General features: G+C 37.2%; 1 protein-coding gene across 1 annotated transcript in view; it reads right to left on the bottom strand.

Moving 5' to 3' along the window:
• Window positions 1-13168, bottom strand: part of LOC140332095 (sodium channel protein type 5 subunit alpha-like) — a 238635-nt gene that overhangs the window by 104786 nt on the left and 120681 nt on the right. Inside the window, exon 13 of the mRNA XM_072413393.1 lies at window positions 5249-5384. Within this exon, the coding sequence (XP_072269494.1) occupies window positions 5249-5384 (136 nt within the window). The remainder of the gene's footprint in view (window positions 1-5248; window positions 5385-13168) is intronic.

Below are 13168 nucleotides of genomic sequence, written 5' to 3'. Positions count from 1 at the left end.
GTGATTATGTGACAGCTCTAAGATTCCCAGCATGCTTTGCCTGCTAAGGTCATTTATCAATAAATTATTATTATTTTTTAAGAAAAATGTGTATACCGTGCGTACATGGCGATAAAAGATGTAATTTGTGGGCAGGAGTTGACCAGTGTAGCTGAGCTGAGTTCTTCTGAATTACATGTTTGAGAAGTAAACTTGGTAGGAGATAAATTAACTCTATTCAGACATTTGGTTGCCAGTTTTTTTGGACCACTGATAATTTATTATACTTTATGCCAGTGGTAATGTTTTTAGCATTCATATATTACATCATAGATTTGACCTTTTTGCATTTAAAAACATATGGTTGATAAAATACTAAATGGTATTATCAAATAATGTTTTGCTGGAATCATTTTACAACATACAAGATCCAGAAAAATGCTGCTAGGATGAATAGCTGGTAAGAAAAATATTATTGCAAAAATACCACATTTTAATTTTCATATAAAGGTCTGCTAAAGCCTATATGTTTTAAGTAGCTGATGGCATTATTTTATACCATCATGTATGTCTGCTCTGGGTATATACTTTACCTGGACAACAACTCAAGGTTGCTGAAATTGTAAAAACCTAAACAACCATTTATTCTGCACATGCTGGAAATGCAGATGATCACATGGTTGTGAATAGGCGACCTGGCTAACAGTGGGATTACTGCAAAATTGTGAATAATGTCATGTATGCTTACAGTTTAAAGCATCTAAATAGCATTTTTGCCAATGGCACTAATCTACCTAAAAATTATTTGACAGGTACCTTTAGATTTTCAGGACCCAAAATGATTATTATGGAGGTAAAACATTTGGCTACCTACTGCTAGCTGGAAAACAAATTCACACAATATTTTATTGTACTATTGAACCCGATGCTTAGGGTTGATTCCCTACTTTTTTCCTTCATTCTTCCCTTCTAACACTAGTTTTCTATGACCTCTTACTACATTTTCCAATACTTCTTGTTTTGCCTTTGTTATTTTTACTTAAAAGATCAAGATTATCAAGAATTAAATATTAACACCATAAAACAAAAGTGAATCTGGTGCCTTGAATCCCTTTAACACCTAGCTGAATGACCTCCTAAACCTTGCAAAATAAAACATTTATTATGTTTATTGCTGTAGGTAACAATCAGGACTTTGACAATGAACAGTAATTCTGAACAATCTGCTCTAATCCGGGAAATAATAAAAAGGCCTTTGGAAAAATGGAGGGGAAGATCTGTCAAAAATAAATTTCCTCCTAATAGCTCCGTTTTTGCAGATCTCAATCTATTTCTTTTTCTAATCTATCACTCTAATCTATCCATCAATCGGACTGAACAGTCCTTGTATGAACACAGCCTAGAAGGATGTCTGGTATTTTGGTTTATAGAATCTTTACAAATGCAGAGACCTGTCGGGTTTAACCAGCACAAGATAAAATAGCAATGCCAATCATCCCTGGGATACACTTAAGTCTTCATCATGTAAACTGCCCAATTATCAGTGAATCACCCAGTGCCTTTGCAGAGTAAAGACCGAACCAACGTTCTAAAGATTGCATTTCAAGAGAATGCATTTGTATTAACCCTTTAAAAAGCTTGTCTAATAAGTGGAGAGAAATCCAAATGGAATGGAGTTTTGTTGATTGTGTACTTTCTAAAAGCAAAGATTCTGTATAGTTTTCAAACAATAAAGTATTTCATTTTTATTTATCAGCATGGCCTGTCTAAAAGTAATATTTTGCTACATTTCAGAGTTAAAACCCCCACCAGCATCCCATAGCTTTCAGGCATGAATCTCTATACCTCAGTTTAAAGGTCAAGCCACCTACCATGATTGTTACAAGGGGCTCTCATTCCCCATTTTGGATTTTTCACACAACAAGAACAAACCAATCAAATGTCACACAATAAATATGTAGTTCAGCAAATTCTTGAGGAATTCTTGAAATAATTTTCAGGTCTTAGGGAACCCTTACCAAAACTTTTTTTTAGGGGTCATTATACTTGGCCGTAGTTGTTTCAACACACATTACTGAAACACAATTCACTGCAGTCACCATCAGAAGCCATTGCTGACCGCGCATTGGTGGCAGTGGGGAATGCTGACTATAAATGATTTACTATATTAGGGCTGAACCTTGCTATCACTAAATACCATTAGTAGGCACTGGTTGTATTTCAGGCTTAGTTCATACTAGAGTTTTTTTAAATGGTACTGTTGTGGTCGGCTGCATTTACCTGACGCCTTAAATTGATAACAATTAACTTTTTTTCAAGTGTTTGCTGTTGGCAGCATTGCTGCCAGTTTTTCAGAAGCAATGTGCAGCATCCAGTGTGCTCCCCAGCCCTTTTTAGCCGGGCGCACCACCCGGCACTTTTCAGCAACCACCCAGCTGTTTTTGTGTGGTTACTGAAGAGTTGGGTCACAATTCAGGGGCTTCCACCTGCCTACAATTTTTTCCCACCCAGCTTAAACAAATTTCTGGGTTGAGCATTGGCGTTTAAGCACAGCTAATCTTTCCAACTGTTTACATGCAGCTCTTGGTGACCGGGAGTGGTAGACTATGCTATATTTACCTGCTAGTCTGAACATAACCTCAGTTTAAAACTGTGTTAAAAGTAAAGATTGTGTAGCATTGGTTGCACTGTAAGCAGAGATCAACCAACACCTCTCAATTTTTTAAAAATGTGGGTAGAGTGAGTGCAATAAAATCATGGGACAGTAAGACCAATTTTCTAAAGGAGTTAAGAACATTCAATCATAATAAAGTCAATATTCATTTAAATTACAAAAACAATCATATGAAAACAATCCGAACATATTGGGGTACTTAAAGTGGAATTCACTTTTCCCATGACTTTTCCCCAGTTGACACTCCGGTATAGAATGCTTTTGAAATTCCTGTTTCATTTTTTTGTTAAGCAAAATGTGTTTATTAGAACATTTTTAAAACTTCATGTGGATAATAACTGAATCAATTTCCAAAAACATTTTAACATTTGTCCTTGGAAGCCTTAATATAAGTTCTTCATTTATCTAAAGCTTGAGAAATGTAAGCAGATTACAATTACAATTGGTATAACATATAAATAGGAAACAAAACCGAAGGACAACACTAAAGCATATTTATTATGGAAATAAAGGATAAATTAAAGAAAGATGATGTCACCTTGGTAACACTACTCATTCTTCTATGTGAAGGTGTGTATTGAAGTAAAATAATATGGTATGTTCTTGTCCCTTCTCTAGAAAGCAATTTTCTATATTTACATAATAAAAGTCATTACAGGGATCATGGTTGTTGATAAACTACTTGTAGGAAAACAAATTTACATAAAAGATGCTAAATTGAAAAATAAGCATTTAGATGAATACATGAGCCTTGATTTATTAAAGCTCTCTAAGGCTGGAGAAGATACACGTTCATCCGTAAAGCCGGTTGATCCAGCAAAACTGGAATGCAACTTATCCAGGGATCAAAACATTTGCTAGGAAATGGCAAATGACTTTGAAGAAATCCATTCCAGGTTTCCTGTATCACCTAGCTTTACTGATGAACGTGTATCTTCTGCAGCCTTGGAGAGCTTTATTAAATCAGGCCCAGAGTACACAACCTACCAACCCAAGGCTTTCAATTGTCAGTGTTGTGGTGCACTTGTATGTAATACAAGAGAGGTTTTCCTAAATAAAACTGTTGGACTCTTCTTACTTTCTCTTTTACAGAAAAAGCCAATACTATTGAAAATGTTTCACAACCACAAAATTAAAAAACAATTAGAGATGTATTGCAGATGCTTGGTGAAGCGCCCATACCCATCTAATATTGTGGAACTAAACTTTTGCAAAGAATAAATTGCGAGCAGCCAGGATGTTTACCATGGCCTGTCCATTCTGTAATAAAACATACTTACCTTCTTATTCGTAATCTTCTTTGTAAAGTGCAAGTTTCTGGGAATGAATTCACCCCCACGCACATGTGCTGGAGTAAAGTCATTATAGCTTGGCCAATCAAGATGGCTGTAGGTCTGAACACAGAGCTCCAAATTACCATTGTGGTGCTAACGATGAAACAAGGACAGGTAAGTCTATTTAAAAAATTAGTGATCGAGTAGGTAAGTTTATTTGATTGCAGAAGGGACCCTTGCCTGACATTCTGCAATAAAGGACCTGCTTGCTCACAATTTATCTTTATTTTAACTAATTTAAACAATTTAAAGTGTGTGCGTGAAACCTATACACTTTTTTGGGGGGATGGGGAAAAATTAAAACCACTGTACTTGTGTTATGCATCACACTGCGCAAAATTAGTTTCACTTCCTGTTCTATATACACAATAAAAACTCATAGTAAGGCTCGGACTGGCGTTGAGGTTGCAGTGCAGATGCTGCTTTATTATGCCAGTGCCCCTGCCTAGGGGGAGATACTACATGTAGTGTCCACCCATGTAAGCCTAATAAAGAATTATTGGGACGGAAGTGAGTGGTTTGGTACCATGACAATGGTGACTTTCCCCTGTAACTTGTGCAGATTCGTTGCTGCACCACATTGATACTATTTCATTCTGTATGATCTATTTGTATAAAGTTATTTTTCTAGTGCTAAAATAATAAAGTTTCTCAGTTCCTAAATGACCTTCATCCTGGTGTTCCTAAAACTAGACTGCCAGTAAAGATATGAGACTTCTACTATGTTGTCATCAACCACTGCTTCAATATTTCTCCCAAAACATAATACTACTGAAGTTAGATCTTTGCCTTACATAAGACCAGATATTACTGGAAAATGAAAGGTGCCATGGGTGCCAGGGCCTCTAGAGCAGCGGTCGCCAACCGGTGGTCTTCAAGACGATTTTGGTGGTCCGCGGCTCTGGCCAGTGTGCCCCCTAAGTGAGGTCAGGAGAAGGACCCCGCTTGGGGGCACACCGGCCAGAGCCACAAACCATGTCCCCTGTATGGATCGCGGGTCTCTGGACACAACCCGCCCATTCTCCCATTGCAGGCTCCATGAGTAAATTTAGTGGTCCATGGGTCCCGAAAGGTTGGCGACCATTGCTCTAGATTACCAGAAAAAAAAGAACATCAGTCTTTAAAACACTGACACACAGTTTTTTTTTACAGCTACTCTTCTTTAATTTTGTAAGCATTAACACATTTTTGCAATAATCCTATTACAAATAGCAAACACTTAGCTACACTATCAATAAATGAATATTACAGGAATATTTACCTTCCATTGCATTGGTTAGGACACTGACGGCGCTAACTGCCCGAGGCCTCTGAAATGGCTGGTCTGGGTATTCCACTGACAGCCGCTGAGGCATCAGAAGCTGCATCTTACTTATTTCAAGGTCCGACGGAGACATCTATTAGACAAAACAGAGTATTAAACATTTAGTCTGAAAACTTCAAACATTAACTTTATTTGCACATTTTCTTGATGCAGTTAGTTTCGATCGAGTTTTACATGCCATAAATCCAGTGGCAGCAAAACTATACATAAATAAATCCAAAATGACCACTTATCCAATTACATGTGGTATGAAAATGTGAAATGTTTTATTTTCGACCTCAGGCAGCTGCCAAATGCCCTCATTTCTGTGACCCTAGAAATATCCCTTTTTTACTTTAATAGGTGGACATGCAGAAAAAAAATGTATATTTCATATAGCATTTTGGCTTTATTTGTCACGTAACAGCTTAAAAATTTATATCTTGGCTACAGGTGCACTGCAAAAAGTTTAGAATACCTAAACTTTTTTTTAGGCAGATTGCATTAATTTTGCATTGAAGGTTGACTATGAATTACAGTACTCATTTAAACTCATGTAAATATGTTGTATTTAACACCTCTGTTCCCATTTGCATGTAGAGAAAACCCTTTATTTAGAAAGGAGAGTGGAGGAAAGCTGGTGTAAAATTTACCAGTTAAACACAGAATCAATCAAGAAAAAAATGAATCATATAAAAAAATCATATCATAATGGTCTTGTTAATATTTCTAAATCTTTTTGATAAGAGTACTACAATGTTCTTGACATATTTCCCCCACAGTATACACCACACATTTTAGGTGAACATTAGCACTATGAAATATACAAGAATTCCTAGAACTCATCTGCAAGAAAATTCCAAAACATCGCAGAGCTTATCAGCCCACTCAAATGTGTATGGAGTGCTTTCAAGTGTGATATAGAATTCAGGGGATACCAGGCTAAATATTTCTAGGAATCAGATAACAGGAGGAGACAAGCAGTTAGGCAAGCAACTGGAAAGACTACTAGCCTGGAACGTAGACAACACAGACTGTTTATTTCTGAAATGTATAGGAGTGCCAGAAAATAATATCTAAAACAATACAGAACTGTTTGGTATCCAAAATTTGACAATAATGTAATGTTAATGCAGACACAATTGGCATATTTAGACACATGGAAAGAGTAACTTTGTCTACACAACATTCAATTAAATTTACAAGATACAATTTGAAATTGAAATTGTAACTCTAATTTCAATTTTGGAACACTATATAGGTAATACTGAATATTTATTCACCCTATTTACCCTCACATATTCTTTTTGCTTTCTTTTAGACTGACCATTGGAAGTATTGGGGAACATACTCCAGACAGGGACAATCTTGAATCAAGCCTGCTCAATGTGGGTCAGTACAGTCACTTGTAGTTTCAGTCAAGGGTACAAAGAACAGGTTGACAACATGAGAAGAGACCAAATACCAGGATGCTCAAACAATGATGCATATTTGAAAGTTTAAAAACAACTTTTGAATTTACACTAATGGTAAAGCAGAACTTTAGACCATAAGCTCTACTTTCTTCCCCACCACTGGTGGTTCAGTCATCACTACATTTTGTTCTGGGTGAAGGACATTGATTCCCCAGGACAGATGTTAAGAGATAGCTGTACACAAGCCATGATCATGATTGTTTACCCATGCATGACTAATATTTGGTTGGACTCCCTCCAGCTTGGATTCACTGTGGTATTGTTTTGATAAGCTTGTGCAATGTCACAACATTTATTTCTGTCCAGATTTACATTATTTTTTAGATCTTGTATTAATTATGGGGGAATTGCACCACTGCATAAAGTTTTCTCCAACACATCCAAAGATTCTCAACAGGGTTGGGGTGTGGGCTGTGTGATGGCCAACCTATGTGTGAAAATGATTCCTTGTGTTCCATGAAGCCCTGTTCCACAATTGGAGCCTGATAGATCCTGGCATTGTCATCTTGGAATATGTCTGTACCATCACTGTAAAAAAATTAATGGAAAAAACTGAATTCCGTATTTTCAGGTAATCAGCTGAACTCTGGGGTCTGAGCACAAAACATTGCTGAACCTTGACCTGACCAACTGAAGCAAGCCTAGAATGTTTGGGGATGTTTTTTGGCCAAGTAAAGTGTTTTTGCTACATGTTTACTCGAACAAAAAGTCAGCTATTGACTTACATACTGCAAAATGCAATGCTGCACATAAAAAATGGTCACACTGCCTTACCAAAGGAAAGCAGATAGCTGAGGGAAATCTTATGTATGTCTTTAGATTAAGCCTTCCTCTTGGAAGTAGGAGAGATGGCTGCCATACTATGCCTGTTGGGAACATATGCCAGGAGAACGATGAGCACATGTGTATGTGATCAGCCCACCTCCCTAGGCAAACACAAGGGAATTATTTTTAAAGGGATTGCTAGTACTATCTTCCAAGGCCATTTATATGAACAACTTCCAGACACTCATAACAAAAACTGCTTCTTTCTATACACAAAGGTAGGTATGGTAATTTTTGGCCTGAGTCTTTAAAATTTTACATTGTGTCTTTTTTTTTTTTTTTTTAATGAACAGAATTAATTGGACATTAGGCAAATTGCTTTATTCTTATGTTGGGACTGTTGGTACAACAATGCCCAACACAGTCCAACGCTGCTGATGTGAAAAAGAACCCTGAATGAATGAAAGGAATAAGTAGGCTGCTGAGCCTTTATCTTTAATAAAGATTGTAATTCTTTAAAATTAAATATAAGCAACTTTGAAAGAGAATTGATTGGGCAAAATAAGGAAAAGTTCTTCTGTATAGGAAGAAAGGTATATTATAAATGTCATAGTCCTAAAAGAGGTCATCAAATAAAATCAGACAATGCTATCGTTGCCTATGAGAAGGAAAGTGAAGTTTCAGCAGAGTCATTTTTCCCTAAACTCAGCAGTCTAGTCATTGTGGAAAACTCATATAGAATCCCTGTAAGATTTTGATTGAATTGGTAAGTGCAACAAACTAAGTAGAATAATCTCCAGCATAATCAGACTGAATGCATGTGCAAAAACGGAGTCAATACGGCCTTATTAAATTACACAGTGCTGTCTTGTTTCAGTGAGGATGGAAGGAATGTTCAGACATGCTTGGAGAGCAGGTAGAGCATCATTAGTAAGTGATGAACCATCTAGAGGTGGGAACATACACAAGAATGTGCAATGCTATAGGTTAAGGGTGATTTCATCTTCCTTGCTATATTCTATGGCAATGGTGTGTATACTCTATAGCGAGCTGAGTAGTATGTCAAGTATACTTGCCAAGTATGGTGTTTGTATGTATTTCAATTGTGCGTGCATTTGCTTGAAATACCAGTCGCTGATTTTCATAATCCAAATACCAGGGTAACTGTTTCAAACCCTACCAATGCCACATTCTGATTCACAGTAAGTATAAATAAAATAAAGAACACAGCAGGACTTTTGGTTGCTGTTTGTCCCTATTAAAGTTAAATTGTATACTTTTTCCTCCTTCTGTATAAATACCCATGGACAGTAGCGGCCTGCATCAACACTTTTCAATGGGTGATCATTTTACATCGGTTTCAGTTGCCTTTAAGATCACTTGGAATTCATAGCAAGGTGCAACTGACTTGCCTATGCATTGTTATTGACTTGTACAGGAGCAAAGCAGATCTTACACAGATAAAAGACAACCAACACAAGCTCTAAGACCACTTAATGGGGGACAAACTTCCCTGTTCCTTCAACTGGATCTCTTCAAAGCAGGGAAATCTCAATTAAAATTGCTAGAAAGCAGTGTTAGGAAATTAAGATAGACTTTTTTCATGTGCTTGGGTTCTACGAAATCCAGTTAAGTGGTTGATTAGATATGTAGGATACTAGTTTGCAACAAGCTGGTGTGCATTAAAAACAATGTATCCATGAGCCTGCTTTTGTGCCATAGGTGTGAGATTATTATTACAATGGTGAAGGTATAGATGAATCACTGTTGTAGGTCAACAGTTTTATAAGAAGGGAGTGTACCCTTGCTCTTATTTTAAATTGTAACATTTTGATTTGATGTGAATGGGAAGCTTCTTTCTTTCAAAAGAAGAACATTGCTTTTTTCCCCATACACATTTTAAATCACATCAAGAAAAACATACAAAGGATTCTACTTTTTGACACCTGAAAATTACCAAATCTGACCTTTGCCTTTATTTCAGAATTTGAAAGTGTAACTTCAACCAAAATTTTCTTTTTAAGATTTCATGCTATCGCTTTCTTCATTGAAGAGATTACATCTCCTCAGGGATATAACAAGAAGTAAGTGTAAATTTGAACAATCTGACGGGAAATGTGTCCTTTGCAGCTGTCATGAAAGCAAGTGTCCCCACTAGAAAATATCTTTTATATGTCTACAATAGTCCCAAGGACAAATGGGGGGATTTATCTGTTGGAGAAAAGGACACCAATGAAAAACCTAAAGCACAACTAAAGGGTCCTTTATGAAATTCTAAGCAAGTACCAGCATCCAAATAAAATGTTGACTCAGTAGCTAGCACTCTCTCCTTTGCAGTGCTAGGTTACAGGTTTTTTGTTTAGGCTCTAAACTGTGCAGCGTATGGAGTGCGTCACCACGCACAGAGCGAAACCACCAGAGATAATGTAACACCTGCGCATGTGCAGAGGTGAAAATGGCACCTTACTAGGATGCAACCCTTGACCTGCACGTAGGTAAGTATGTGCCATGATCGGGTTTATGATCTGATTATGGCAGAAACTCACCGCCCCCCAACGCATAAGGTTATATAAGTACTCTAACATAAATTCTATCCTTTCTGTTTTTTATCAAAAAACTAGAAAACAATTGTCTGGTGTTTTAGTTTAGCAAGGTGTTACAATGATCTAATCAATCTTGATATTAGTTTGTTCATTTCCCAGTTTGGTATTTACAGCTAACAAGAACAACATAGTAAAAAATATAAGGAATACTATATACGTATACCTTACTGTTCCTGTGACAACCCGTATACTATATGACAGATTAACACACTCTCTTTAACAAAGTGCTTTCAGAAATCGGAAGCAGTCCACATCACTGTTATTTGCTCTAGCAAAATAAATATGCTCTCAGAAAACAGACAGACGTAATCACTGCACATCTATTATATGTTGTCTGCATGTCAAAGGCAGATCAGTTTCAAGTTACAGATGTCCAATATGTGTCTGAAGAATCCATGAAAAATGCATGCTACAGGCTGAAAACATCACATCACTCAACTCCTCCAGTCTTCAGACTATACAAAGCAGCTGAATGCAACAGCTTTATAAGTGTACATCCCCTGGGACTGGCCAGATTTTATTCATATACCTGATTAGTGTCAGATCAGTCATACTAAATGTCAGCAGCCACGAATAAAAGGTCCACTCTAGCCAAAGCTGAAAATGAGATGCCTATAGAGAACACAGGCAACCTGCTTAGTACTTTTGCTTTTATCGAGGTGTTGCTTGAGTCCACTGTACTCATATTGTCAGTAATCCAATGATCCCGGAGAATGCCTGCTTGTAATGCTTGAACATCCTCAGGGTTTTCCACATACAGTAATAAAATTCCAGTACTAAAAAGTTTGCCACAGCCACCAATCAAAATAAAAGTTTTAGTATGATTAAAGAGGAACGTGCACATCAAAGGCTCTAGGATCCTTTTGCTCCACCTGTTGAGTTTGTAAAACCTGGATTCTCAGGATCACCAAAAAGTACCTATTACATTTGTTGGATTGTTGTAACAAATGACAAGAGACACAATGGAATGATGATGTGCATTGCTGTTCTAGTCATTCTAAAAGGCATCCCAAAACACTAACTTAATGCACCAGAAAAGCAGCTCAACCTGAACCATGCACTGTTGGAAAAACTAATGCAGGTCTGATTTTTGGCAGCCCTATCAAATTAAAGGTGTCGGCAAAATATGTGGAAATAACATCTCCCATATTACAAGCAGGTACCCAAATGGAGTTCCCAATCATCAGATTGCTGGTAAAAATAAACTGAACTGGTTGACTGCAAGCAATGTTTTGTTATAATGCACTAAATGAACAGCACTAAGGTAATTACCTGAAATTTCCATCAATTGCCCTGGCTCAAAAGTAGATTGCCACCAAAAAGAAACATTCAGGTTCTATTCTACTCTAAACTGTAGTCAAGACATTAAGGTTGAGACATTGCTGGCTGGAGTGGGAGTGCATGGAAGAAGGAAAAAGTAACATAAAGGAGCTCAAACACAAGTCAGGCAGAGGTTGCTTGTGGGTGAAATGCACCAGTCAAAATTATGAATTTTAACAAACTCCTGCCAAAGCACACTACTTTAGCTTCAATACAAGCCCAAAGCTTATTGACAACAACACAAAAAGTTCTAAAACCAGTGATGTATGTTCCTCCTTTGAATTCAAGCAGATTAGACAGACATTTCCTTTATATCAGAGGTCCCCTTGAATAAGATCTTTCATCAAAAAAATAAAATACATCACAGTCCTTAGATGCAGACCTAATGCAACAAACTGGTTGTTGTGACTTGCTTACTTTTTATAGAAGCTGCTATTCTGTCTCTCTCATTCTTGTCCTATAATTTCACTACTTAGTGAGTCATTGACCTGAACCAGGCATACAGATCATTGTTGTCATGACTTTTAACATGACTTTTTTATACTGTCTTCTTACTGTGTGCTTGTACTGGATTCGTTATAAGAAATATAATATTTCTATAGAGGGTAGTGGGGGAACTAGCAAGCAAAAGAAAAAAAAAGAAAGAAAATCTGCTTTTGTATGACAGGTGCCACAGTGCCCAAACTGTTCTCCCAACCACTGCAATGTAACTAAATGGAGGTGTTTGAGAACCATTTTGTGTTGCAGTAAGGTTATGGCATGGTCCCTGAAATTGATATATTGCTTCTGGCTGCATGGCTCCTCTGAAAGAAGAACCAACGTGTCGACCTGCAGTGCGGTTTGGTTTACCATAAGTCAGCTTTGCGTGCATGAGTGGCCAACTGCACAGTTTTAAACCACACACCTGCAAGAGACCTTGCATTTAAACCCAAAGTGGTTATATACAATCAAAAAAGTGCCAGTAAGTTTGGATATTTTCTTTATTATAAAGGTAAAGATCCCACCATTCACCAATAAATGATGGTGCAAAGGATAAGAAATGATTAAACATGCAGTATCCTATATTTACTTGCACACAATTTAGTCTGTAGTGTGCTAAGCTGCCCTTCTGCTGCCTCTTCAGAATGAATGCGATACAAAGGGCTGTCTGCCACTTGGCTTTCACATCCAGAACAAATTTTCTACATAGATTAGATACCAGGCCTGTTTTGCAGCCACATCCTTGTCATTGCATCACCAAATGAGTATATGTTTCCATGGTGCTATGGACATATTTCCTAGACAACCACGATGCTGCCATTAGCCAGCCAGCTTCCAATTCTCACCTCCCTGTGACCTAGCCCAATTCATCTAAAATATTCAGTGCATGATATTGTACGTATGACCCACACACAGAGGTGGAAACCATCTTGTAAGCTACACCAATACACTGCCTTTTTATCAGCTAGGCAGTTATGTGCCTTATGCAATAGTGATTCTGATACAGGAGTAGTTCACTAGGCTGACGGGTGAGATAGAACAGCGATTAATTCCTAAACATTAATATTACATAGGCTTGCTATTTTATTTTATGAAATTTCCATCTAACTGGAAGCCTTTTCTTCTCATTAGTTTTTATTTTATCATACAAAGTATGAAAAAAGTCCTGTTGTGTTGTACTTCCCAAGTTCAAACCAATATTCACTGTATTCACTGTACAATATAAGTTGGCGCAA

Source organism: Pyxicephalus adspersus, chromosome 5, assembly GCF_032062135.1.
Source record: "Pyxicephalus adspersus chromosome 5, UCB_Pads_2.0, whole genome shotgun sequence".
NCBI lineage: Eukaryota > Metazoa > Chordata > Amphibia > Anura > Pyxicephalidae > Pyxicephalus > Pyxicephalus adspersus.
The sequence above is the reverse complement of the archived record's forward strand: the minus strand, read 5'-3'. Positions and strand labels throughout refer to the sequence as shown.